Source organism: Rana temporaria, chromosome 1 (assembly GCF_905171775.1).
Source record: "Rana temporaria chromosome 1, aRanTem1.1, whole genome shotgun sequence".
NCBI classification, from domain to species: domain Eukaryota; kingdom Metazoa; phylum Chordata; class Amphibia; order Anura; family Ranidae; genus Rana; species Rana temporaria.
Genome location: NC_053489.1, coordinates 671,759,817 through 671,786,503, shown reverse-complemented (window position 1 = coordinate 671,786,503; position 26,687 = coordinate 671,759,817). Strand labels below are relative to the sequence as shown.

Sequence of the window (26,687 nt, the reverse complement as noted above, 5' to 3'; positions counted from 1 at the left end):
GTCTGTGGATATTACAGTGGGGGAGATGTCTGTGGATATTACAGTGGGGGGGAGACGTCTGTGGATATTACAGTGGGGAGATGTCTGTGGATATTACAGTGGGGAGATGTCTGTGGATATTACAGTGGGGAGATGTCTGTGGATATTACAGTGGGGGGATGTCTGTGGATATTACAGTGGGGGAGAGGTCTGTGGATATTACAGTGGGGGAGATGTCTGTGGACATTACAGTGGGGGGGAGATGTCTGTGGATATTACAGTGGGGGAGAGGTCTGTGGATATTACAGTGGGGGAGATGTCTGTGGATATTACAGTGAGGGGGATGTCTGTGGATATTACAGTGGGGAGATGTCTGTGGATATTACAGTGGGGGGGATGTCTGTGGATATTACAGTGGGGAGATGTCTGTGGATATTACAGTGGGGGAGATGTCTGTGGATATTACAGTGGAGGAGATGTCTGTGGACATTACAGTGGGGGGAGATGTCTGTGGATATTACAGTGGGGGGAGATGTCTGTCGATATTACAGTGGGGGAGATGTCTGTGGATATTACAGTGGGGGGAGATGTCTGTGGATATTACAGTGGGGGGGGGAGATGTCTGTGGATATTACAGTGGGGAGATGTCTGTGGATATTACAGTGGGGGAGATGTCTGTGGATATTACAGTGGGGGGAGATGTCTGTGGATATTACAGTGGGGGGAGATGTCTGTGGATATTACAGTGGGGGAGATGTCTGTGGATATTACAGTGGGGGAGATGTCTGTGGATATTACAGTGGGGGAGATGTCTGTGGATATTACAGTGGGGGGAGATGTCTGTGGATATTACAGTGGGGGAGATGTCTGTGGATATTACAGTGGGGGGGAGATGTCTGTGGATATTACAGTGGGGAGATGTCTGTGGATATTACAGTGGGGGAGATGTCTGTGGATATTACAGTGGGGGGAGATGTCTGTGGATATTACAGTGGGGGGAGATGTCTGTGGATATTACAGTGGGGGAGATGTCTGTGGATATTACAGTGGGGGGAGATGTCTGTTGATATTACAGTGGGGAGATGTCTGTGGATATTACTGGGGGGAGATGTCTGTGGATATTACAGTGGGGGAGATGTCTGTGGATATTACAGTGGGGGAGATGTCTGTGGATATTACAGTGGGGGGGAGATGTCTGTGGATATTACAGTGGGGGGGAGATGTCTGTGGATATTACAGTGGGGGGAGATGTTTGTGGATATTACAGTGGGGGGAGATGTCTGTGGATTTTACAGTGGGGAGACGTATGTGGATATTACAGTGGGGGGGAGACGTCTGTGGATATTACAGTGGGGGAGATGTCTGTGGATATTACAGTGGGGGGAGATGTCTGTGGATATTACAGTGGGGGGAGATGTCTGTGGATATTACAGTGGGGGGAGATGTCTGTGGATATTACAGTGGGGGAGATGTCTGTGGATATTACAGTGGGGGGGAGACGTCTGTGGATATTACAGTGGGGAGATGTCTGTGGATATTACAGTGGGGAGATGTCTGTGGATATTACAGTGGGGAGATGTCTGTGGATATTACAGTGGGGAGATGTCTGTGGATATTACAGTGGGGGGATGTCTGTGGATATTACAGTGGGGGAGAGGTCTGTGGATATTACAGTGGGGGAGATGTCTGTGGACATTACAGTGGGGGGGAGATGTCTGTGGATATTACAGTGGGGGAGAGGTCTGTGGATATTACAGTGGGGGAGATGTCTGTGGATATTACAGTGGGGGAGATGTCTGTGGACATTACAGTGGGGGGGAGATGTCTGTGGATATTACAGTGGGGAGATGTCTGTGGATATTACAGTGGGGAGATGTCTGTGGATATTACAGTGGGGGAGATGTCTGTGGATATTACAGTGGGGGGAGATGTCTGTGGATATTACAGTGGGGGGGAGATGTCTGTGGATATTACAGTGGGGGGGAGATGTCTGTGGATATTACAGTGGGGGGGAGATGTCTGTGGATATTACAGTGGGGGGGAGATGTCTGTGGATATTACAGTGGGGGGGAGATGTCTGTGGATATTACAGTGGGGACTACATATGGTGGTGATCCGAAAAATATATGTGCGTTATAATTAATTGAAATTTGTTGATTAATCGAACACAACATTTTTAATCAATAACAGCCCTAATATATATACACTCATTAGGTACACCTGTTCAATTGGTTGGTAACACAAGTTGCTAATCAGCCAATCACATGCCAGCAACATTTAGGCATCTAGATTTGGTGAAGACGACTTGCTGAAGTTCAAACCGAGCATCAGAAATGGGGAAGAAAAGGGTATTTAAGGAACTTTGAACGTGGTATGGTTGTTCAAAAGAACAGGCAGGAAATTTGAGGCAGCTGCTCTCTCTCGCTCTACATATATATATATATATATAGAGCGAGAGAGAGAGAGACAGATATTATACATTATTATTATTTATTAATATACATTCTATAAAAAAACAATAATATTAATGGCATAAAGTATTGAAAATCTTTTTTTATTATAAGAATATTATTTAAATGATTAATATAAATCATACATATAAAGAGAGAGAACGAAAGAGAGAGAGGCAGAGAGACGCATACTACAAATTATTATTAATACGAGTTATATACTGTAAAAATGATACTATTATTTTTTTTTCAATTAAACGTTTTTATTTCCCCAAAAAGTGTAAAATTTTCCAATGCACAAAAATTTTCTTTGTTTAATACAATCCGTTCACACATGACATATATAGGCAATACATAAAATAAGTAATTACGGAGACTATTACTGTGTAGTAAAAATGATACTATTAATAGCATAAAAGTATTTCAATATATATATATATATATCTATATCTATAAATAGATTGAGAGAAAGATTATACATTATTATTCATATAAATTCTATAAAAACAATAATATTAATAGTATAAAAGTATTTAAAATCTTTTTTTATTATAATAATATTATTTAATTATTATTTAAATTATGAGAGAGAGAGAGAGAGAGAGAGAGAGAGAGAGAGAGAGAGAGAGAGAGAGAGAGAGAGAGAGAGAGAGAGAGAGAGAGAGAGAGAGATTATACATTATTATTCATACAAATTCTATAAAAACAATAATATTAATAGTATAAAAGTATTTAAAATCTTTTTTTATTATAATAATATTATTTAATTATTATTTGAATTATCAATATAAATTATAACATATAAAGATAGATAGATAGATAGATAGATAGATAGATAGAGAGAGAGAGAGAGAGAGAGAGAGAGAGAGAGAGAGAGAGAGAGAGAGAGAGAGAGAGAGAGAGGCAGAGATATTATAAATTAGTATTTTTATTATTATTATAAATTATAAAAATAAATATAATATTATAGTGTAAAAGTCAGGGGCCCAGATTCACCAAGCACTTACGCCGACGTATAACACGTTACGCCGACGTAAGTGCAAATGTGCGCCGGCGTATGTGTGCGGCAGACCCACAAACCAATATGCTCCTAAAAACAGGCTACACCCCACCGACGTAGCTTGCACACGCCGGCGTAGGGTGGGCGCACATATGGGCTGGGCGCATGGTGCTGCTCCCATTGATTAGCCATTCAAACATGCAAATGAGGATAAATACGGCGATTCACAAACGCGTGTATGCCCGGCGCATGTTACGCGAGATGCGCGTAAGTTGTAAGTCCGGCGTAAAGTTATTCCCCATAAAGGAGGTGCAACCCGGCAACAGACATGCACAGGTCTGCACCAGGGAACACAAGAGCAGCGTATTGTGAGTTGGATGTGTGTCTGGCTGGGCGTAGGTTATGTTCACGGCTTACGCAGTGATCCGGCGTAGCTTAGGCAGTTGTGCCGGCGTGGTTGTGAGCAGGCGCAGGGGGTGCTGTGCATGCGTCCACATCACGGCGCATGCGCAGTTCGTGATACGTACCTGTCTGGCGCTCGGCCCATCATTTGCATGGGGTCACGCCTCATTTGCATGGGTTCACGCCCACTTCCACCTACGCCAGCGTGCGCCTTCGAAACCCACGCTGGCGCAGCGTTGGGAGCAATGGCTTGCTGAATGCAATGCTTGCCTCTCCATGCTACGTTGGCGTAGCGTACAGTGTTTGCTCTACGGCGGCGTAAATATGCGCCTTGCTTTCTGTGGATCTGGGCCATTATTGTTTTTTTTTTTAATGAGAGATATTATAAATTATTATTTTAATAAATGACAGTATATAATAACACCAACAACAATAATAACAACAATAAAAATAATAATAATATAAATATAGTTGCCCTGTAATTGATCCCCTCACCCCACCAGATAAAGTATCTTCTTCGCTGTTCCTACCATCTTTACTATGCGGCAAGGAAAATATTCAGGTCCCCCTCCTATTGTGAATGTGCCCCAGGCCCATATTACCCCTACACACAACAACCACATCCATCACGAAAAGACCCCATTCATGTGCCTGCATTTTTTCATTTTGTTTGCATGACTGAGAATGCAACGTGAGAAGTGAGACTACTGCAAGATCCATAATATGAAAGGGGTTAAAGCCTTATGCCCCGTACACACCATCACTTTATGTGATGAAAAAAAACGACATTTTCTGTGAAGTAAAAAATGACGTTTTTGAAACTTCAATTTTCAAAGACGAAGTTGCCTACACACCATCGTTTTTCTCACAATGTTCTAGCAAAGTGAGGTTACGTTCCACCACGTTTTTCCATTGAAGCTCGCTTCATAAGCAGCTTCTAGGCATGCGCGGGTGAAAAAACGTCGTTTTAAACGACGTTTTTGCTACACACGGTCAATTTCTGTGAAGTAAAAGTTGACGTTTTGAAAAACGACACATAAAATTGAAGCATGCTTCAATTTTTTTTGGTCGTTTTTTAGAAGACATAAAACGACGTTTTCCCCCACACACGGTCAATTAAAGTGACGTTTTTAAAAACGTCATTTTTTTTCATCACATAAAGTGATGGTGTGTACGGGGCATTAGGGGCAGATTCTTGTAGATCGCCACATCTATGTGGCGGCGTAACGTATCTCATTTACGTTACGCCGCCGCAAGTTTTACGGGCAAGTGCTTGATTCACAAAGCACTTGCCTGTAAAGTTGCGGCGGCGTAGCATAAATCCCCCGGCACAAGCCCGCCTAAATCAAATGATCCGGGTAGGGGGCGTGGATCACTTAAATTAAGCGCTTTCCCGCGCCGAACGTTCTGCGCATGCGCCGTCCCTAAAATTTCCCGACGTGCATTGCGCTAAATGACGTCGCAAGGACGTCATTGGTTTCGACGTGAACGTAAATGGCGTCCAGCCCCATTCACGGATGACTTACGCAAACAACGTAAATTTTTTAATTTCGACGCGGGAACGACAGCCATACTTAACATTGGTTGCCCCTCATATAGCAACTTTACGCATCGCAAATCTAACGTAAATGTCGTATCTTCACTGCGTCGACCGTGCGTACGTTCAAGAATTCATGTATTTTGCTAATTTGCATACTCGACGGGGAAAACGACGGAGGCGACACCCAGCGGCAAAAAAAAAAATTGCATTTAAGATCCGACAGCGTATGAGCCTTACGCCTGTCGGATCTAATGGATATCTATGCGTAACTGATTCTAAGAATCAGTCGCATAGATACGACGGCCCAGATTAGGACTTACGACGGCGCACATGGCGTTGCGCCCGTCGTAAGCCCTTTCAGAATCTGGGCCTTAAAATCCAGGGAAGAGTTCAGTGCGGAAATCTCTATGACATTTCAGATGCCGCTGGTGGAGTTCCACACTCTTCCCTCCACTTTTACTTGTAATATTTGTGTTGGGAAGGCTAGATTTAATTATTTTATTTTTCTTTAACGCAGAAGTGCGAATGGGTCCCAAAAGTTGGTCATTGCGACGTGCTTAGTACAAGCTTGAGTATAACCGGGTCAATGTCTCTGTGCTTGCAGGTAGAATTATCGGACGGGACGTCTCACACAATTACGGACGCCTATGCCGGAAAGGAGTACATCATCCAGGTGGCAGCCAAAGACTATGAGATCGGCACGTGGAGCGACTGGAGTGTAGCGGCACATGCCACGCCGTGGACGGAAGAGCCCAAGTACATCACCACAGAAGCCCAGAAAACAGGTGAGAGGGGCCCAGGGCCCAACGTGATCACACCAGAGGCATTGCTAGGGGGGTGCGGTCCGCACCGGGTGACACCCCGCTAGAGGGGTGACACCATCCCGTTTTTTTTTTTTTTTAGCTGACATGCCCAGCCTGCCCTGTGCAATCCCAGCCTGCCCTGTACCACCCCAGCCTGCCCTGTACCACCCCAGCCTGCCCTGTACCACCCCAAACAGCCCTATACCACCCCAGCCTGCCCTGTACCCCCCCAAACAGCCCTGTACCATCCAGCCTGCCCTGTACCACCCCCAGCCTGCCCTGTACCACCCAGCCTGCCCTGTGCCACCACAGCCTGCCCTGTACCACCCCAGCCTGCCCTGTACCACCCCAAACTTTCCCATGCCACCCCAACTTGCCCTGTGCCACCCTAACTTGCCCTGTACCACCCCAATCTGCCCTATGCCACCATAACTTGCCCTATACCACCCCAACCTGCCCAATGCCACCCTAACTTGCCCTGTACCACCACAACCTTTCCCATGCCATCCCAACTTGCCCTATGCCACCCTAACTTGCCCTATACCACCCCAAACTACCCTATATCACCCCAACATGCCCTATACCACCTTAACCTGTCCTATACCACCCCACTACACCAACCTGCCACTATACCACTCTATACTGCCCTAACCTGCCACTATACTGCCCTATACTATCATTTACAGGGGCTGGTTTGGGGTGCTCCCTGTGCCCGTGCGCTGCCTGTTTGTTGCTGGGCAGCCTAGACAGAGGGGGGTGACACCATGTTTTACCGCACCGGGTGACACCAACCCTAGTGACGCCACTGGATCACACTCTGGGTATTACTGAATTGATCCCAATTTATATAGGATGTGACCCCACAAAGCCTGATGTGTATGCATGAGTACTGAGGAACACTCAGCCATGAACATCTTTCTGCACCAGAGGAGCTTACACTCTAATGCCCCCCTCACAGTCACACACTATTATTATTATACATGTATATAGCTCTGACATATACCGCAGCGCTGTACAGAGAACACTGAGCCAGTCACATCAGTCTCTGACCAGAGGAGCTTACACTCTAATGTACCCCCCCCCCCACAGTCACACACTATTATTATTATACATTTATATAGCTCTGACATATACCACAGCGCTGTACAGAGAAGAACACTGAGCCAGTCACATCAGACTCTGTACCAGAGGAGCTTACACTAGGGTGACCAGGGTGATCAGACATCCCCGGATTTGTCCCCAGATTGCATCTGGTACTCTCACCCCGGGTGCAACATTTGGAGGGCGCAAAATCATTACTGTGCCTCCCCAAGTGAGCTGTGTTGCCCCCCCTTGACCAGGAACTCTTGTAGTCCAGCCTGTCCCCCATGATCCCTCTGGTGCGGCTGGCCCATGTGTGTGTGTGTGAGAACAGCGGATGGGAGGTGCGGTTGAGAGCGTACGGCGGCTATTGGAAAAGCTCTTGGCAGGGGATACTGAGGAGCCGCTGGGTGTCGGGAACAGTACCTGGTGCTGGGGAGCCCTGCTCCGATAGATTTTCATGGAGGCCATAGAGAGGTGAACAAAATCAAACGATCTACACTGTTCATGTGGGGTGGGGGGGGGGGGGTGTAGTAGGAATCAGGTAGGTCAGTGTCGGGATCAGGTAGATCACTGTAGGGATCAGGTAGATCAGTGTAGGGATAAGGTAGGTCAGTGTAGTGGTCAGGTAGGTCAGTGTAGTGGTCAGTGTAGGAATAAGGTAGATCAGTGTAGTGGTCAGGTAGGTCAGTGTAGGAATCAGGTAGGTCAGTGTAGTGGTCAGTTTAGGAATAAGGAAGGTCAGTGTAGTGGTCAGTGTAGGAATCAGGTAGGTCAGTGTAGTGGTCAGTGTAGTAGTCAGGTAGGTCAGTGTAGGAATAAGGTAGGTCAGTGTAGTGGTCAGGTAGGTCAGTGTAGGAATCAGGTAGGTCAGTGTAGTGGTCAGTGTAGGAATCAGGTAGGTCAGTGTAGTGGTCAGTGTAGGAATCAGGTAGGTCAGTGTAGTGGTCAGTGTAGTAGTCAGGTAGGTCAGTGTAGGAATAAGGTAGGTCAGTGTAGTGGTCAGGTAGGTAAGTTTAGTGGTCAGTGTAGAAATCAGGTAGGTCAGTATAGGAATCAGGTATGTTAGTGTAGTCGTCAGTCTAGGAATCAGGTAGGTCAGTGTAGGAATCAGGTAGGTCAGTGTAGTGGTCAGTGTAGGAATCAGGTAGGTCAGTGTAGTGGTCAGTGTAGGAATCAGGTAGATCAGTATAGGAGTCAGGTAGGTCAGTGTAGTGGTCAGTGTAGGAATCAGGTAGGTCAGTGTAGTGGTCAGTGTAGGAATCAGGTAGTTCAGTGTAGGAATCAGGTAGGTCAGTGTAGTGGTCAGTGTAGGAATCGGGTAGGTCAGTGTAGTGGTCAGTGTAGGAATCAGGTAGGTCAGTGTATTGGTCAGTGTAGGAATAAGGTAGGTCAGTGTAGGAATCAGGTAGGTCAGTGTATTGGTCAGTGTAGGAATAAGGTAGGTCAGTGTAGTGGTCAGTGTAGGAATCAGGTAGGTCAGTGTAGTGGTCAGTATAGGAATCAGGTAGGTCAGTGTAGTGGTCAGTGTAGAAATCAGGTAGGTCAGTGTAGTAGTCAGTGTAGGAATCAGGTAGGTCAGTGTAGTGGTCAGTGTAGAAATCAGGTAGGTCAGTGTAGTGGTCAGTATAGGAATCAGGTAGGTCAGTGTAGGGGTCATTGTAGGAATCAGGTAGGTCAGTGTAGGAATCAGGTAGGTCAGTGTAGTGGTCAGTGTAGGAATCAGGTAGGTCAGTGTAGTGGTCAGTGTAGAAATCAAGTTGGTCAGTACTAGTGGAAGGGACTAAAAGTCTGGCGTGGGGGGGATGCAAATGTCTTGCCTTGTCCCGGCGCTGACAACCCACACTACACCACTGACTGTATATATAATTGGAGGAAAATATGCGTATAAAATACTTTACCGTTTGCCAATAAAATAAATATGTCCCTGGATTTCATTTGAGAAATCTGGTCACCATAGCTTACACTCTAATGTCCCAGCACACTAATTCAGGAAGAATAACTCTGAATCCAAGTCAAAGTTTGGAAAAACAGCCTCAGTATCGTATCTTTCCGTAGCCGGCCTGCAATGTTTCTTCTCCATTGAAGGGTTAAGGAGTCTGCAGCCTTGGTGGGTCTTCATTATTTACTCATTAGGGTTTAATTACCCTTGTAATGTTCCAGCCTGAGAGGTCAGCAGGCCCCAACTCCCCCAGGTGGAGTTTTTCATTGTGTCCTGGCAGGGGGGTGTCGTGTTCTAGATGGATCAGAGCTCAGTGCCAAGCAAACAAGGCTTTGATGTTGAGTATTAATAATGAGGATATAATATATAATGTTCATGGGACAAGCTCCGGGGTTTATATAGAGGCCTCTCGGGGTGGAAGGAGGATGTATGGATTAGATGCAGACACTGGAGATACGTCTCTGGGAAAGCAAATCACATTACACACATATATCATCATCTTCTGTTCTTCCTATGATGCCTACATGGTGCCACCCGATTACACGGGTCATCCGATTCTTCTGTGGATTGCATCTCCAGAAAACCAGTCCAAGTTTGGGATTTTTCAAGAGCTGATTGCTTATGTCAAATGAGTGCAAAATTAGCAAATGGTGTGATCAGGCCGAGGAAAAGGCAAACAATTGTATAGTTTGTCAGGAGGGGATCCACCAGCAGTAGGAAGGAGGTCCTAATTCCTCTATATAGATCTTTATATCACTAGAGGGGTCACCAGCAGGAGAAGGAGGTCCTGATTCCTCTATATAGATCTTTATATCACTAGAGGGGTCATCAGCAGGAGGAAGGAGGTCCTGATTCCTCCATATAGATCTTTATATCACTAGAGGGGTCATCAGCAGGAGGAAGGAGGTCCTGATTCCTCTATATAGATCTGGATCACCAGCAGGAGGAAGGAGGTCCTGATTCCTCAATATAGATCTTTATATCACTAGAGGGGTCACCAGCAGGAGGAAGGAGGTCCTGATTCCTCTATATAGATCTTATATCACTAGAGGGATCACCAGCAGGAGGAAGGAGGTCCTGATTCCTCTATATAGATCTTATATCACTAGAGGGGTCATCAGCAGGAGGAAGGAGGTCCTGATTCCTCTATATAGATCTTTATATCACTAGAGGGATCACCAGCAGGAGGAAGGAGGTCCTGATTCCTCTATATAGATCTTTATATCACTAGAGGGATCACCAGCAGGAGGAAGGAGGTCCTGATTCCTCTATATAGATCTTATATCACTAGAGGGATCACCAGCAGGAGGAAGGAGGTCCTGATTCCTCTATATAGATCTTTATATCACTAGAGGGATCATCAGCAGGAGGAAGGAGGTCCTGATTCCTCTATATAGATCTTTATATCACTAGAGGGATCACCAGCAGGAGGAAGGAGGTCCTGATTCCTCTATATAGATCTTTATATCACTAGAGGGATCACCAGCAGGAGGAAGGAGGTCCTGATTCCTCTATATAGATCTTATATCACTAGAGGGGTCACCAGCAGGAGGAAGGAGTTCCTGATTCCTCTATATAGATCTTTATATCACTAGAGCAAACTTTTAAAACGAAGGGCCAGTTTATTGTCCTTCAGACTTTAGGAGGGCTGGATTGTGGCCAGTGTGGGCAGAAAATGTCCCAGAGATAATTAATACTGTCCCCCGGGTTTGTGGTCAATTGCAGGAGGAGTAGTGCACCTATTAGTAGATAAACAGAGTAAGCATAGTCATAGCCAGAGTTCAGGAACCGGATCCGATAGTCAGCCAAGCCAAATGTCAGAGAGCCAGAGATATATGTAGTAGAGCAGCAAGCTGGATCTGGAGCCAAAAGGAACGTCAGCCAAGCAAGTCTTCAACAGGAACTCAGGATATCGTCTCTGTGATGTTGACCAAGGTGAAGGCAGAGATCAAGTGAGCTGGATGGCTTAAGTAGGCAGGACTGTCGAGCAGGATATCATCAACAGGTGTGTCACTGTGGAGAGATGGGAGCTGGCATTTAGCCGAGAGCTGAGCAGCCAGCTCAGAGAAGGAAGGGCTGAGCCCAGCCCTGACAGTAGCCAATCAGATCACTGAACTTTCATTGGAAAAGTTTACCTTTTGCCAATCAGATTAATAAAACATTTAATGGAAAAGATCACCCGTAGCCAATCAAATCAGTAGCACATCCAGTGGACAAGACCAACCAGTAGTTAGTCATATCAGTAGAGCATTAAATGGACAAGACCAACCTGTAGCCAATCAGATTAGTAAAACATTGAATGGAGAAGACCAAACTGTAGACAATCAGACCATTAGAACATAAAATGGAGAAGACCAACCCGTGAATAACCAATCAGCAGAACATCCAACAGACAAGACCGAATGTAGCGAACCAGATTAGTAGAACATTAAAAACAAGACCAACTAATTTCCAATCAGACCAGTAGAACATTAAATAGACTGGACCAACCTGTAGCCAATCAGATCACTGAACTTTCATTGGAAAAGTTTACCTTTTGCCAATCAGATTAATAAAATATTTAATTAAAAAACATCACCTGTAGCCAACCAGATCAGTAAAACATTGAATGGAGAAGACCAAACTGTGGACAATCAGATCATTGGAACAATAAATGGAGAAGACCAACCTGTGGGCAACCAATCAGCATAAAATCCAACAGACAAGACCAAATGTAGCCAACCAGATTAGTAGAACATTAAGAACAAGACCAACTAACTTCCAATCAGATCAATAGAACATTCAATAGACTGGACCAACCTGTTGCCAATCAGTTCGCTAAACTTTTATTGCAAAAGATTAATAAAACATTTAACGGAAAAGATAACCTGTAGCCAATCAAATCAGTAGCACATTCAGTGGACAAGACCAACCAGTAGTTAATCATATTAGTAGAGCATTAAATGGACAAGACCAACCTGTAGCCAATCAGATCAGTAAAACATTGAATGGAGAAGACCAACCTGTGGACAACCAATCAGCAGAAAATCCAACAGACAAGACCGAATGTAGCCGACCAGATTAGTAGAACATTAAGAACAAGACCAGTTAATTTTCAATCACACCAGAAGAACATTCAATAGACTGGACCAACGTGTAGCTGTCAGAAACCATGAATCAGACCGAGACAGAAGTACAGTTAAATCACACTTGTTTATTATTAATATTAATCATAATAAGATAAACAGAGTAAGCATAGTCATAGCCAGAGTTCAGGAACCGGATCGGATAGTCAGCCAAGCCAAATGTCAGAGAGCCAGAGATATATGTAGTAGAGCAGCAAGCAGGATCTGGAGCCAAAAGGAACATCAGCCAAGCAAGTCTTCAACAGAAACTCAGGATATAGTCTCTGTGATGTTGACCAAGGCGAAGGCAGAGATCAAGTGAGCTGGATGGCTTAAGTAGGCAGGACTGTCGAGCAGGATATCATCAACAGTTGTGACACTGTGGAGAGATGGGAGCTGACCATTAGAACATAAAATGGAGAAGACCAACCCGTGAATAACCAATCAGCAGAACATCCAACAGACAAGACCTAATGTAGCCAACCAGATTAGTATAACATTAAAAACAAGACCAACTAATTTCCAATCAGACCAGTAGAACATTCAATAGACTGGACCAACCTGTAGCCAATCAGATCACTAAACTTCCATTGGAAAAGTTTAATAAAACATTTAATGGAAAAGATCGCCTGTAGCCAATCAGATCAGTAGGACATTAAATACAAGAACAAGACATGGCCATCTGGCTTAGGGTAACCTATAACTTCTTATATAACTGGAATATTTAAGGAGCACATTGTACACGTAGACAATTAAACCAGTAAAGCTTTCGTAATACAAGTTACAGCTTAAAATATATCTAATAAATGTAACTGCCATTAACCCAGCCCCCCACCAGCCTTTTCATCCACAGTCATCTTGTGTAATATTTTTAATGGGTTTCATTCTGCCTGAACTTTGTGCCATTCGGCTTTCTGTTGTATGAAGATGTTTGCTCAGTGAGCCCCGGCAGCGATCCAAACTGTACATTTTCTTGTACGGTTTAGTAGCTGCAGTATCACCTAACAGGAAATTGGCCGTTTCCTAAATTAATTTCCATTTAAAAGCGCGCGCCTCCCCCTCCCCACTGCTCACCTCGCTCGCTTGCTGGGTAGGAGCTTTCGAGTGGAAGGGAACTTAGCAAGAAGGAAGCTATTTGAGCACTGTAACAAGCCATATATCATAATTATCATCAGCCCTGCACTGTAATTAACTTAAAGGCCATTGGGGAAAATCCTGCTTTTTAGAGCAGAATGTGAATGACGTTCCCTGGGATGTAAATAACCGGATTTAGAATATGAATTATGTTCTCCAGAATGGGTTTTGTGAGCTCGGAAACATGAATGACTGGGCTCCGAAATGGGAAACCTGCACCTAAATGAAGACGGATGTTGTTTGCAATGCAAATGATAACGGAAGACTTTGGAAACTTTCAATTTATAAAGTGTTTCATGGCCCTGTGGCTTGGGATTCTGGATTTACAAAGTGCCGTAAAAAAAAAAAAGCTTGCACATGAAATCAAGGCGATAATTGTCTAGGTGGGCCTGGGGAAGGAAATTCCTGTCCCCCCTGTCGACAGTTATTAGAGTCCATCTGTTTCGTGCTTAAAAGGAATGTTTTTAATGTATATCAAAGCCAAAACTTTTCTCTCTTTTTTATTTCAGATAGAGTAGGAAAGGTTAAAAATGAACTTTCCATGGCTTTTATTTAAAGCGGGGGTTCCGCGGGAATACGTATTTTTTTTTTCAGATGATTCTCCCGCTGTTACCTTTGCTAATCCGGTACTCACCTGTCCTAGTATTGCAGCCGCCAGGATAGTCAATCTGCCGTAAAAGATATTTTATAAAAAATTTCGATGGACATTTTCATCTTGCTTGTGGGCAATGTGAAGCCCACAAGCAAATCCTTCCGGGATACGGTGAGTTTGCGAGTCACGTGACTCTCGAGCTAGCGCGAGAATACACGCCAGGCTACTTCGGATGGTCTCCTGTGAGTGTTGAAACGTTATCTAATTCCCCCCCCCTCCGGTGGCACATTTGGCACCTTTCAGGGGGTGGGGGGAGCGGGTACCTGTTTTTGGCAGGTACCCTGTCCCTACTTCTGTCGAAACTCCCTCCTCCTCCTTCCCCTGCTGCCGGGCCAGTAAGAGAGCACAGCACGATTCACACATGTGCAGTAGGGAACCAGCTGTGAAGCCACAAGGCTTCACTGCCGGGTTCCCTTACCGGCAATGGCGGTGGAAGCGCCCGAGTGCCGATTAAAACATCACCTGAGGTGCTAACATCGTTGGATTCCAGGACAGTTAAGTGTCCTAATATTAAAAGTCAGTAGCTACAGTATGTGTATAGCTGCTTTTTGGAGGGGGAGGGGGGGAACTCCGCTTTAAGAAGATATTGATATAGAGCAGGTGATCCCACAACATTAAGATATTTATCATTTTAATTTATCTTTTTAAATATAATTATTATAAAAAAAAATTTGAGGGGGTCCCATTAGACTCCATTTTATCCATACATTTGATATTGCTACAATTAATCAGAGTTTATTCTTTTTACTTTTCGATACATTCATTATTGCCCAGATCTCAATTATGTTTATTACTGATTAGACATGTGCACAGCAAAAATTTTCGTTTATTTCTGTTTCGTTTCTGTTCGTTTATCGTGATTCATAACGAGTCGTAATTTCGTAAGACGTTAGTTATCGTATTCGTACTCTTTAGTATTTTCGTAACACTTTTTTTTTCCGTTTCCGTTTTTTTCTGTGAGTTTATTTTTCGTTGAATCGAGATTCGTATTTTCGTTATATTTTGTATTCTGCCGCGTTCGTATTTTTAAAATGATTTTATTTGTTCCTTCGTTTTTACGTTGGTTTAATTTTCGTTGTTTTGCTATTCGTATTTACATTATATTTTCCATCATGCCGCGTTCGTATTTTCGTAAGAAATATATATTCGTTGCTTTATGATCATTCGTATTTTCGTGTCTAATTTCCTTTGATTGTAAAAACTTACTTTTGTAGATTTTATTGCATTCGTAATTCTGTTAGAATACATTTTACGTTTATTCGACACACTACTCGTCGTAATTTTGTAATTCGTACTTTACTGTGATTGACTTGACTGTCTTAGTTAGCACACACACCCTGTCTAGAATGAAGTTTGACGTAGAAGAAAACTAAAATATGTCAGATATTACAAATACAAATCTAGAAATGAGATGCACTGCAGTCTAACACAGAAAAAGACACAATGAGCCAGGAGGTAATGAGAAAGAAGCTCATTGGGGGAAGGAACAAACCTCTTCAGAGGAAAGGGACAGCGCTCAGTGGCTATTGGTCAATGTCCAGAAATATTTCAGTACTAACAAAAGCTAATTTACATTATTTCGTATTTTCGTTGTTTTCATTTCCGTTTTCCGAAGATTCGTAATTTATTTTTCGTTAGTTTTGATTTTTGTTTTTTATTCTTTGTTCGGCATTTCGGTTGTTTTCTTTTCGGTCTTCGAATATTAGTAAGTTTGCATTTTCGTTCATTTTGTTTTTCGTAATAATTTTATTTTTTGGGTTCGGTATTTTGGTTGTTTCTATGTTTTCGTTTCTTTCTTCTTTCGTATCTTCGTTGTTTTCCATATTCGTTATTGTGAAAATATCGTTATTCGTTATTTATTGCGCTAAACCGTTCGTTCATTCGTATGTTAACGAATCAACTAAAATAACGAAAATGTATGGAAAACGTATTCGTAACGAAAAAAATTGCACATGTCTATTACTGATTCACAATTACAGTTGAGTGGGCAGTAAGGTGTAATTTATTATATGTATTTGTTACTGTCTATAACACCAAATCATCTATACCCTTGGCTCTGATCTTGTTGAGTACACACTGTGGAAAATTATTTTGGACACAATTACGATTGCTATGGCGCCCCATCCTTCTCCAGCTACTAGCAATAAAATCCTGACAAGGGTTCCAACCCCTCGCCACACCATCCAAAATCAAACACAAGCATTTTTGGTCTTTTTGATAAATTTTCATCGATTTACTCATCCTCAGTCGCACTATGTAATGTTTGCTAAATGTCAGTCGATTAATGTATGCCATTCGATTGGCAGGTGTGTGTACGATGACTAGACAGTGAGCTGTATTATAACCTTGCTTTTCATCTCTCATTTAGAAACAACAACGACAATCACAACAACGACCACAACGACTTATATGACACCTCCAACTACCAAGCCGTGTGATCCAGAACCTACAGACAACTCAGCCCGAGTATCCTGGTCCTCTCTATTGTTATTGGTTCCAGTTGGGATTTTACTTATGTGGTAAGAGTCTCTGATTCCACCATTGCTAATGTTAATGTACTGTCCAATCATATTATACAGATTTTAGATACTGTGGGCCGGATTCAGGTAGATCTGTGCATTTTTAGGCGGGCGTAGCGCATCTTATATGCGCTACGCCGACGTAAAGCAGAGAGGCAAGCACCCAATTCACAATGCAAATGCTCCCAACGTTGCGCCTGCGTAACGTAAAATCGTCGGCATAAGCCCGCCTAATTCAAAGTAGGTGGAAGGTGGGCGTGATCCATTTAAATGAAGCGTGACCCCATGCAAATGATGGGCCGAACGAACGGCGCATGCGCCGTCCCGTGGACGCATCCTAGTACGCATGCATCAGAATCACGTCGTAAATACTCCATAAGATACGTCGAATCACTGCCTACGATGTGACGTAACCTACGCCCAGCCCTATTCACGTACTACTACGTAAACGACGTAAAATATGACAGCTGTTCCCTGGTCCATACCTTAAAATGACTTACCCCTGCTTTAGGAGGCTTAACTTTACGTCGGACGTACGACTTACGTAAACAGCGTATATTAATGCGCCGGGCGCAAGTACGTTCGTGAATCGGCGTATCTCACTCATTTGCATATGGGAATCGAATTTCCCATATGCCTCCAGTGTAAATATGCGCCCAAGATACGCCGGCGTAGGCAAGTTACGTCGGTCGTAAGAAGCCTATTTTCAGGCGTATCTCGTTCTATGGGCACAGCGCACAGATATGACGCCGCATTGTTACACTTACGCGGCGTATCTCGAGATACGTCGGCGTAAGTGCTACCTGAATCCGGTCCTATGTATCAATGAAAGACAACTTGTGTGGAGAGAAAAAAAAACAGAGCTCCAAGCCATAGAGATTGGAAGCTCCCTTGATTGGCGGAATGACCAATTGTGACGAACCCTTGTCCTCAACAGGACTATGTCCACCATAAATTCTCTCTCTGTCCAGAACCAGCACTATCCAAGACTTTTTTTAGCCCACCCAGTCACCAGCCGTACTTCAGTGTAGGGTAAAACATCAGACAGATTATTAGAACAAGAATACAGCCTTATATACAGTTGAAGAGGAGGTTCCCCCCTCCTGCTCATATTACTCTAACAATACACCTGTAACCAGGAAACATAAATTAACATGAGCTAATTAACTAATCATTTCCAGATTAGGTGACTCAGAGATATGACCTTTCAGTTCCTAGCCTTGCTATCTCCTAGCTCTCTAACTACAATACACATAATCATAAATATCAACACTATACACAATAATATTTTTTTTTAGATTTGTTTCTGTAAACTTTCAATAATGTACCTTTTGAAATGTGAAATTTGAGATGACAATTTAAAAATCTCACTCTAATTTTTTCTTTTTTTTTTGCAGATTCCTTGGCTGGATTTTCACAAAAAAAGTATTTCAATATTTTTTCTCTATTTTGCACATGTTAAGGAGGATACAACTTATTTTCATTTTATCTTCATTGGTTATAAATTTTTATTTTCCTTGGAATGGACAAATTCGCCTGAGAAAAAAAAAATGGAACGTTGCCATGCCCAGCAATTAAAAGAAAACAAATTATAGAAAAAATAATGGATAAAACAAAACACACAACTTAAGATAAAACTGAACAATAATTACACTTGGATATATAAAAATTCTGCCAAAACAAGGAGTGCTTTATTGAAAGCAAACCAAATGTACACATTGCACAGCGTAATCGTGGGCAGCTGGACAAACTCACTATTTTTGAAAACTTTCTGGATGATGGGGCGCTACAAAATGTCATAGGATCATACAGCTATACCACCATGCCAAAGACAACTTCTAGAGTTTTACCCACAATGCTGTGCTTTCTCACATACCGCGTAAATCAATGCCGCTTTGGAAATGATCCTTATGGAATGTTCTGAGCCACAGATCAATTATCACTCTAATGATGTTCCTGGAACCGCACGCGCCTTTCTTTTTTGATGCTTTTTCTCTTTTTTTGCCAAATGGGAAGACTTTGCACATCTTAATTTTCACCTTCTTTGAGTTGTTGGTTAAGACTTTGAAGGAGGTATCTCCTTACCTTCAAATTTGATACCACAAGACAAAAAGTGTCAGTATTGTGGCTGGTACCGTGTCTCAAGGCAAACAATCCATTGGAATTGGTCTGGGAAGCTATGGAAGTTCCCTGACGCTGCTGTGAGCTTCTTTAGGAGGTGAACATTTTTATTATGAACAGTGAACAATCAACCTGTTTCATCGGAAGACTTTTTCATACATTTCTGAAACTTATTTCCCCCAATGTGGGTTTAAAATTTCACATCAACTCGGAACACAATGCTGCACTGATCTTATTTTCATGCAGGACTTCAGATAAAAATGCTACATCACTATGTTCCTTTTTTATGCCAAACAGAATGTGTTAAGGTTCAATAGATTTTGTCCAATCAAAATGTCTGGTCAAAAAAAAACAGCTGGTAAATCAGTCCTATACTCTTGCTATAGAAGTCTTGTAACATCAATAAATTTTTATTGGAATTGTCAAGTCTTTGGAAGTTGTAGGTGTAATGTAGGTGCCCTTTGCGGTACCCTGTAATCACCTGTTCAAAAAAATAGATATTTTCATTCAAAGCCAATATGCAAGTTACTTTCTACTTTATAAATATTTTTTGGAAGCAAAATTTAGAACAAACATTATTTCTCATAATCCATAAAGCAACTCCTGTTGTGTATTATCTTGTTATAGAAGCCTTGTGACATCATTCAATTTTCATAGGGATTTTTAAGTCTTTGCAAGTTGTTGGCATAAAGTAAGTACCCTTTGCTGTACCCTGTAAACACCTGTTCAGGAAAAAGATCTATGATTCAAAGCCAATATGCAAGTTAATTTTTAGTTCATACATTTTTTTTTAAAGCAAAATTGAAAAAACTATTTCTTATAATCCACAAACTTCTATGGTGTAGAAGTATATACAAAAAAAAATCAGATTTTTTTTTCTTTTAAGGTTAAGTTCTTCTTTATAAAAAAATAATAAATGCACATAATTTTGCAGGAAACAAAATGTGCTTTTATTATTTATTTTCACAGGCACCTGCAAAGCATTTCACCCATGATCAATAGTTAATGCCCATTTCACATTTGACGGCTGCTGTGGGGGAGAAGAACCCTCACATGCTGTCACAGGGGTTTGCTCAGCCGCATGTTACACCCTAAATACAGGTGTAACATGTTGCTAAAGGTGGCGTTGGCCTTTAAATTAATTGTCAGATATGGATACATTTTTTGTTATCACTGATAAACTGAATGAATGCTTGATTTAAAGGACTAGTCCACTGACTGAGATATAAAGCTTAACTGTTGAATAGATTGCAGTGGATTGGTGCACCCCAATTTCTCATATCTCTCAGGGACATGATTAGCAAGATCCTTGCACTTTTTCCAGCTCTATTCATCCAGAATTTCCTGGTCTGCTCTTCTAGCATAGCAATTCCAGTGGGCCATTGGATTTTTTTGTTTACCATATTTAAAATTGAAAAAGGATGCAGCAGGAGCAGTGAGACTGTCCCCTGCTACAGGAGAAAGAGTGAGATTCTGTGGTTGGAGACGACTTGGTAATTCACATGAGATCTTTCCACTGGATTTGCAGAGTGATATAGAAAGTGTAAGTCCAACAGAATTGACCAATACGTAAAACATGACTTTTGAATGAATTAACTCAATTAACGTTTAATTGGTATGACCTATACATTTGGACTGTGGTCTTGCAGAGCCGACACAGACACATCCCACTGTTCTCTATGGCCCCGTACACACGACCGAACATGTCTGCTGAAACTGGTCCGCGGACCAGTTTCAGCAGACATGTTCGGTCGTGTGTACGGCCGATTGGACAGGATTCCAGCGTACATTTGCCCGCCAGACCGTTTTCGAGCGGACAAATGTTTCTAAACTTGCTTAGAAACATGCCCGCTGGAATCCTGTCCGTCGGACATGTTCGGTCGTCTGTACAGACTTACCGTACATGTCCGAGCGGCCCCCATCCCTCGCATGCGTCGAATGACTTTGACGCATGCGTGGAAGCATTAACCTTTCAGCGTCGTGCACGTCGCCGCGTCATCGTCGCGGCGACGGCGCGAACACGTTAACTGCAAAACTGATTGTGAGTTGGATTCTGTCATCCAACATCATTGCCTGACCTCACAAATGCTCTCTTGGCAAACTGAGCACCAAGTCCCACAGACACACTCCAAAGTCTTGCGTAAAGATTTTCTAGAAGAGTGGAGGATGTTAAAACTACAACGGTGGGCTAATGCCATATTTCCACAGTTTTTTTTTTTTTGGGATGTCGATCTAAATGGTCAGGTGTCCACAAACTGTTGGCCTTATCGAGTTTTTTTTTTACATTTTTATGTACTGATATACAGTGAATTGCCTTAATATTACTGTAAAGACATATTTATCGATGTAGGAACAGCTTTTACAATGCACAGGGTGGTAAATTTATCAGATGTGTCCAAAAGTGATGTCTCCTTCTCAGGGCCTTCAGCAGGTTCTGACAACTCTTATACAACTTGCTGTGTCTATTCTGGATATTTTGATTGATGGGGCAATGCCAGTCATCACAGACACTAAAACTTGGATTAAATGCTCACTTGTTATAGACCTGGTGCTTCTAAAAGAAAATTTAAAAAGAAAACGCTAAACATATGTCACCCTTTGCTTGCTTTTGTCTGGCCCTTGGGGCACTATTTCATCCACTGATACCAACAATGAGGCATAATCCCCCCACTGACCCCAAATAAGGGGCAAAAATCCTCTCAATGATACCAACGATAGGGCACAATTCTTCCCAATGACACCAAAGATGGGGCATTGTTATTTTTCCACTGACATCAGGACCTTTTCTAGTCCCAATGGCCACAGTCCGGCCCCACCAAATGTCTGAAGGACAATAAGCTAACCCTTTGTTTGGAAAGTTTGACCTCTGTCCTAGACCTGGAAGTTAACCACTCTATATAGAAGTCTTCAAAGGGTAGAACCTGCAGGAGGTTCCAGAAGGAGACCACACCAGAACAGGAAGGTCAAGGGGTTTAATTGGCCTTTCTCTAAAAATCTACACCATCTTAGTTTGTCTGGAGTTGCAAGACTAAACACCTTTTAAAGTCCTGTTCTTTATTTTTCTAAGAAAAGCCCTAATATGTGTTTAGCCAATGCACTTGATTATTCTTTGTGTCCTTTGATACAAGAATCTGCCTAACTGCTAGTGGGAGGTTGCAATATATGCCGCCTTGGCATGCAGTAGTTGGGAATTCGTAGCTGCCAATAGTATAAATTTCAAAGCCAGGATATAATTAGGGCACAGGTTCAAATTGATAATCATTTCAGGCTTTAATAATTCTAAAATTGTAAGAAGATTGTGGTCAGACCATTATGCACCTTCTCTAGTGATCTTGCGACTAAGAAAAGTTCCCATGTTGGCCTCCTACCATGGACCATGGACATGGCTGCTCTGGGCAAACTTGAATTTTGACACCCTTTTGTGCCATGATGATAAATACAGCCCTTCCATCCACAACATAAGTCTTTCTCAAATCCCAAATTTCCTTTAATATAAAGGAAATTATATAATACAATTAACCACAGTACATAATATTTTTATGTTTTTTCTGAGTTCAAACCCATAAACTGCTCAAAGAAACAGTCCGTTTCTTTGATTAGCAAGTCTTTACTATAACAGAGCTAGGACTGATACCCCTTCAGTATTAATCCTGTGTTAACATTTTTGTACATTCAGTCATGCCCCGACCCTCGGTGTCGGTCAACTCTGTACTATAACGTTCATACCGGAACAGACAGCGCAGGACCAGAATGTAGCAGTGTTGAGGTTCCCTCGGGCCATCCTCCATCCTTCCGAAACCGCCATATTTTGTACAATGGCTCCTCTTCCTTGCAGATTCAGTATTTAATACCGTTCGTCCTAGTATTAAAAAAATAAATAAAATGTAAAAAAAAAAAAAATCAATGACACAAATGATGTTAACATGCTGTATTTGAATTTTTTATAGATGTATATAAAATGAGAGTTTGTTCATTAAATGTGATCATTTCATGAAATGTGTGTTGTGGTTTTTTTTTGGGGCGGACCTCTTACGTCTGTCATGGACTTTGGGGTCAGAATTGTCGAGTTCACGTCTCTGCCGGTTGTGAAGGAAGTCTTACGCTACCAATTAGGCATGTGCATTTCGTTTCGTTCCGAATCGAAATTCGGACTAATCTTTCATTATTCGGACATTCGGATGCATACAAATTCCCGAATTGCAATATTAATGAATTTACCGAATCCGAACGAACGTTTTCGATTCCGAATCGAAAACCCGCGGACGAAATTCGATCGGAATTCGTTTTTTTATTTTTTTTTCGAATTTCCCCAAAGCGGGTCTTCGATTTGGAATTCGATTTTTTTTTTTCCTTTTTCTTTTTTTTTTTTTCGAATTCCGATCGAATTTCAAAATTATATTCGAAAAGAGACTATTTGTTGTCGAATCCGGTCGAAATACTTTCGAATTCGACCGGATTTTTCGAAATTCGATCGAAAACGAACGAATTCCGAAAACGGTCGAAATATTTTCGAATTCGACCGAATTTTTCGAAATTCGGTCGAAAACGAACGAGTTCCGAAAACGAATTTAACACATGTAACGAACCTAACTTAACGAAATTAATTAAATAACGGATCGAAACGAAACGAAACAAAATTTTCCCTTTTGCACATGCCTACTACCAATTGGAAGAGTGGGACCTCATAGTGGTAGAAGCCAGAACGCTTCCCATTGTGAGAAAGTCTAAGGCCCCATACACACGATAGAATCCATCCGCTGAAAAATCCCAGCGAATGGGTTTCAGCGGATAGATCCTATGGTGTGTACACTCCAGCGGATCTGTTTCCGCGGATATTTCTCCCCTGGGATGGATTCCAGCAGATCGAATATTTGCTGACATGCCAAACAAATCTATCCGCTGGAATCCATCCCAACGGATGGATCCGCTGGTCTGTATAGACTAACCGGATCCATCCGTCCGAAGGGATCCCCCGCATGCGTCGTAATGATTCGACGCATGCGTGGAATTCCTTATATGACAGCGTCGCGCACGTCGCCGCGTCATAATCGCGGCGACGGCGCGACACGTCATCGCCAGAGGATTTCGCCGCGGATTTCAATGCGATGGTGTGTACACGCCATCGCATAGAAATCCGCTGAAATCCTCGAGAGGATTTTTCCGCGGAAACGGTCCGCTGGACCGTATTCGCGGATAAATCCTCTTGTGTGTATGGGGTCTTAGGCCCCATACACACGATAGAATCCATCCGCTGAAAAATCCCAGCGAATGGGTTTCAGCGGATAGATCCTATGGTGTGTACACTCCAGCGGATCTGTTTCCGCGGATATTTATCCCTTGGGATGGATTCCAGCGGATAAATATTTGATGACATGCTATCAAATCTATCTGCTGGAATCCATCCCAACGGATGGATCCGCTGGTCTGTATAGACTCACCAGATCCATCCGTCCGAAGGGATCCCCCGCATGCGTCGTAATGATTCGACGCATGCGTGGAATTCCTTATATGACAGCGTCGCGCACGTCGTCGCGTCATAATCGTGGCGACGGCGCGACACGTCATCGCCAGAGGATTTCGGCGCGGATTTCCATGCGATGGTGAGTACACTCCATCGCATGGAAATCCGCGAAAATCTTTGAGAGGATTTATCCGTGGAAACGGTCCGCTGGACCGTATCCGCGGATAAATCCTCCCGTGTGTATGGGGCCTTACTCTACCAATTGGAAAAGCGGTAATCCATGGTGGTAGAAGGCCTAATGGTTTCTAGTGTGAGAAAGTCTTACTCTACCAATTGGAGGAGTGGGACTCCATGTTGAAAGAAGGCAGAATGGTTCCCATTGTGAAAAAGTCTTACTCTACCAACTGGAGGAGCTGCACTCTATGGTGGTTCAGAGTTCATTATCCCGCATCTTCCAAGCTGAAAACTGAAATCTGACTACCTTTTCTCTGTGTCATACGGCCTGGAAAGACAGCTGAAGTCTTTTCTCTTCCTTCTTGCAAGATAGAAGCACTCCTCCCCAAGATAAGTGATTGTACACCTGGGGCCGGCAGGCTGATGCACAAGCTCATCTGACCTTCTTAAAACCGGGGTCCAACGATTGGATAAGAGTCAGTGGGCCAGATTCACAAAAGAGATACGACGGCGTATCTCCTGATACGCCGTCATATCTCTGAGATACGTCGTATCTATGCGCCTGATTCATAGAATCAGGCGCATAGATAGCCCTAAGATCCGACAGGTGTAACTGTGATCTTAGGCTGCAATTCCAGGCCGGCCGCTAGGTGGCGATTCCATTGCGGTCGGCGTAGAATATGCAAATGACTAGTTACGCTGATTCACGAACGTCCGCTTTGCCCGTCGATCTGAATTTACGTCGTTTCCGTAGAGATGCGTCGCGTAAAACTAAGCATGCCCTCTAGGTGGTCTAACCAATGTTAAGTATGGCCGTCGTTCCCGCGTCAAATTTTTAAGTTTCACGTCGTTTGCGTAAGTCGTCCGTGAATGGCACTGGACGCCATTTACGTTAACGTCGAAACCAATGACGTCCTTGCGACGTCATTTAGCGCAATGCACGTCGGGTAATTTGACAGACGGAGCACGCGCAGTACGTTCGGCGTGGGAACGCGCCTAATTTAAATGGTGCCCGCCCCATTTGAATTAGGCGGGCTTGCGCCGAGCGGATTTACGTTACACCGCCGCAAGTTTACAGGTAAGTGCTTTGTGAATCAGGCACTTACGCTGTAAACTTGCGGCGGTGTAATGTAAATGGGATACGTTACACCGCCGCTGCGCAACGTAAATGTACCTGAATCTGGCCCAGTATTTTTATTTCTTCAGTTCAATTTAAAAGATTCAAGTTTCTTCAAGATGTTGGGTTAAAGTCTGCAGCAATTAATGAACTATTGCTTGGAAATATCTGGTGGTCAAGATTTTTTTGATATATATATATATATATATATATATATATATATATATACTGTATATATATACCGTATATATATATATATTATTTTTTTTTTGAGGACTTTGATGATTCAAGTATCTATATATATTTTTTTTATTCGTTTGGGTTTATTTTTTTGTTCACCTGGTTTAGGGTGTATTCTAATACACCTATTTTTCATTAATTTATGGTTCTGATACATTGTTATTCACTCCTTTGTGATTGCACATTTTTTAAATGTTTGGGGTTTGCGCGCTTATTTCTTTTTGTATGTATCTCTTTGAAGTTTAAGGCCCAGATTCTCATACATTTACGTTGCTCCTGGGCAGTGTAACGTATGTGATTTACGTTACACCGCCGCAGGTTTACAGGTTTACAGCCTGATTCTCAGAACACTTACCTGTAAACTTGCGGCGGTGTATCGTTAAATCGCTTGGCGCAAGCCCGCCCAATTCAAATGGGGCGGGCACCATTTAAATTAGGCGCGCTCCCGCGCCGAGCGTACTGCGCACGCTCCGTCGGGTAAATTAGCCGACGTGCATTGTGCTAAATGACGTCGCCCCAACGTCATGTGCTTAGACGTTTACGTTTCCAGCGCCATTCACGGACGTCTTACGCAAACAACGTAATTTTTTTTTAATTCGACGCGGGAACGACGGCCATACTTAACATTGGTTGCCCCTCCTAATAGCAGGGGCAACCTTACGCGTCGCGTACGCTACGGAAACAACGTAAATTCTCAGCGTCGACCGCGCGTATGTTCGGGAATCTCGCGTAATTACCTCATTTGCATAGACGACGGGGGAAAACGACGATGCGACACCTAGCGTCGGGAAAAAAAATTGCTTTTAAGATCTGACAGCGTAAGAGCCTTACGCCTGTCAGATCTAATGGGTATCTATGCGTAACTGATTCTAAGAACCAGTCGCATAGATACCCGGGGCCAGATGAGGAGTTACGACGGCGCAAATGGTGTTGCGCCGTCGTAACGCCTTTGAGAATCTGGGCCAGTGT

General features: G+C 43.0%; 1 protein-coding gene across 4 annotated transcripts in view; it reads left to right on the top strand.

Moving 5' to 3' along the window:
• CNTFR (ciliary neurotrophic factor receptor) overlaps nt 1-19,994 on the top strand; it is a 504,096-nt gene extending 484,102 nt beyond the window's left edge. For 3 of the 4 annotated variants that reach the window (XM_040335628.1, XM_040335629.1, XM_040335630.1), the window contains 2 exons: nt 5,976-6,156; nt 16,455-16,609. In XM_040335628.1, coding sequence (XP_040191562.1) covers nt 5,976-6,156; nt 16,455-16,609 — 336 coding nt within the window. Of the gene's footprint in view, nt 1-5,975; nt 6,157-16,454; nt 16,610-18,002 lie in introns of those variants that run through there. The other variant, XM_040335631.1, reaches the window with a different exon arrangement.
• Nucleotides 19,995-26,687: the final 6,693 nt, after the last annotated feature.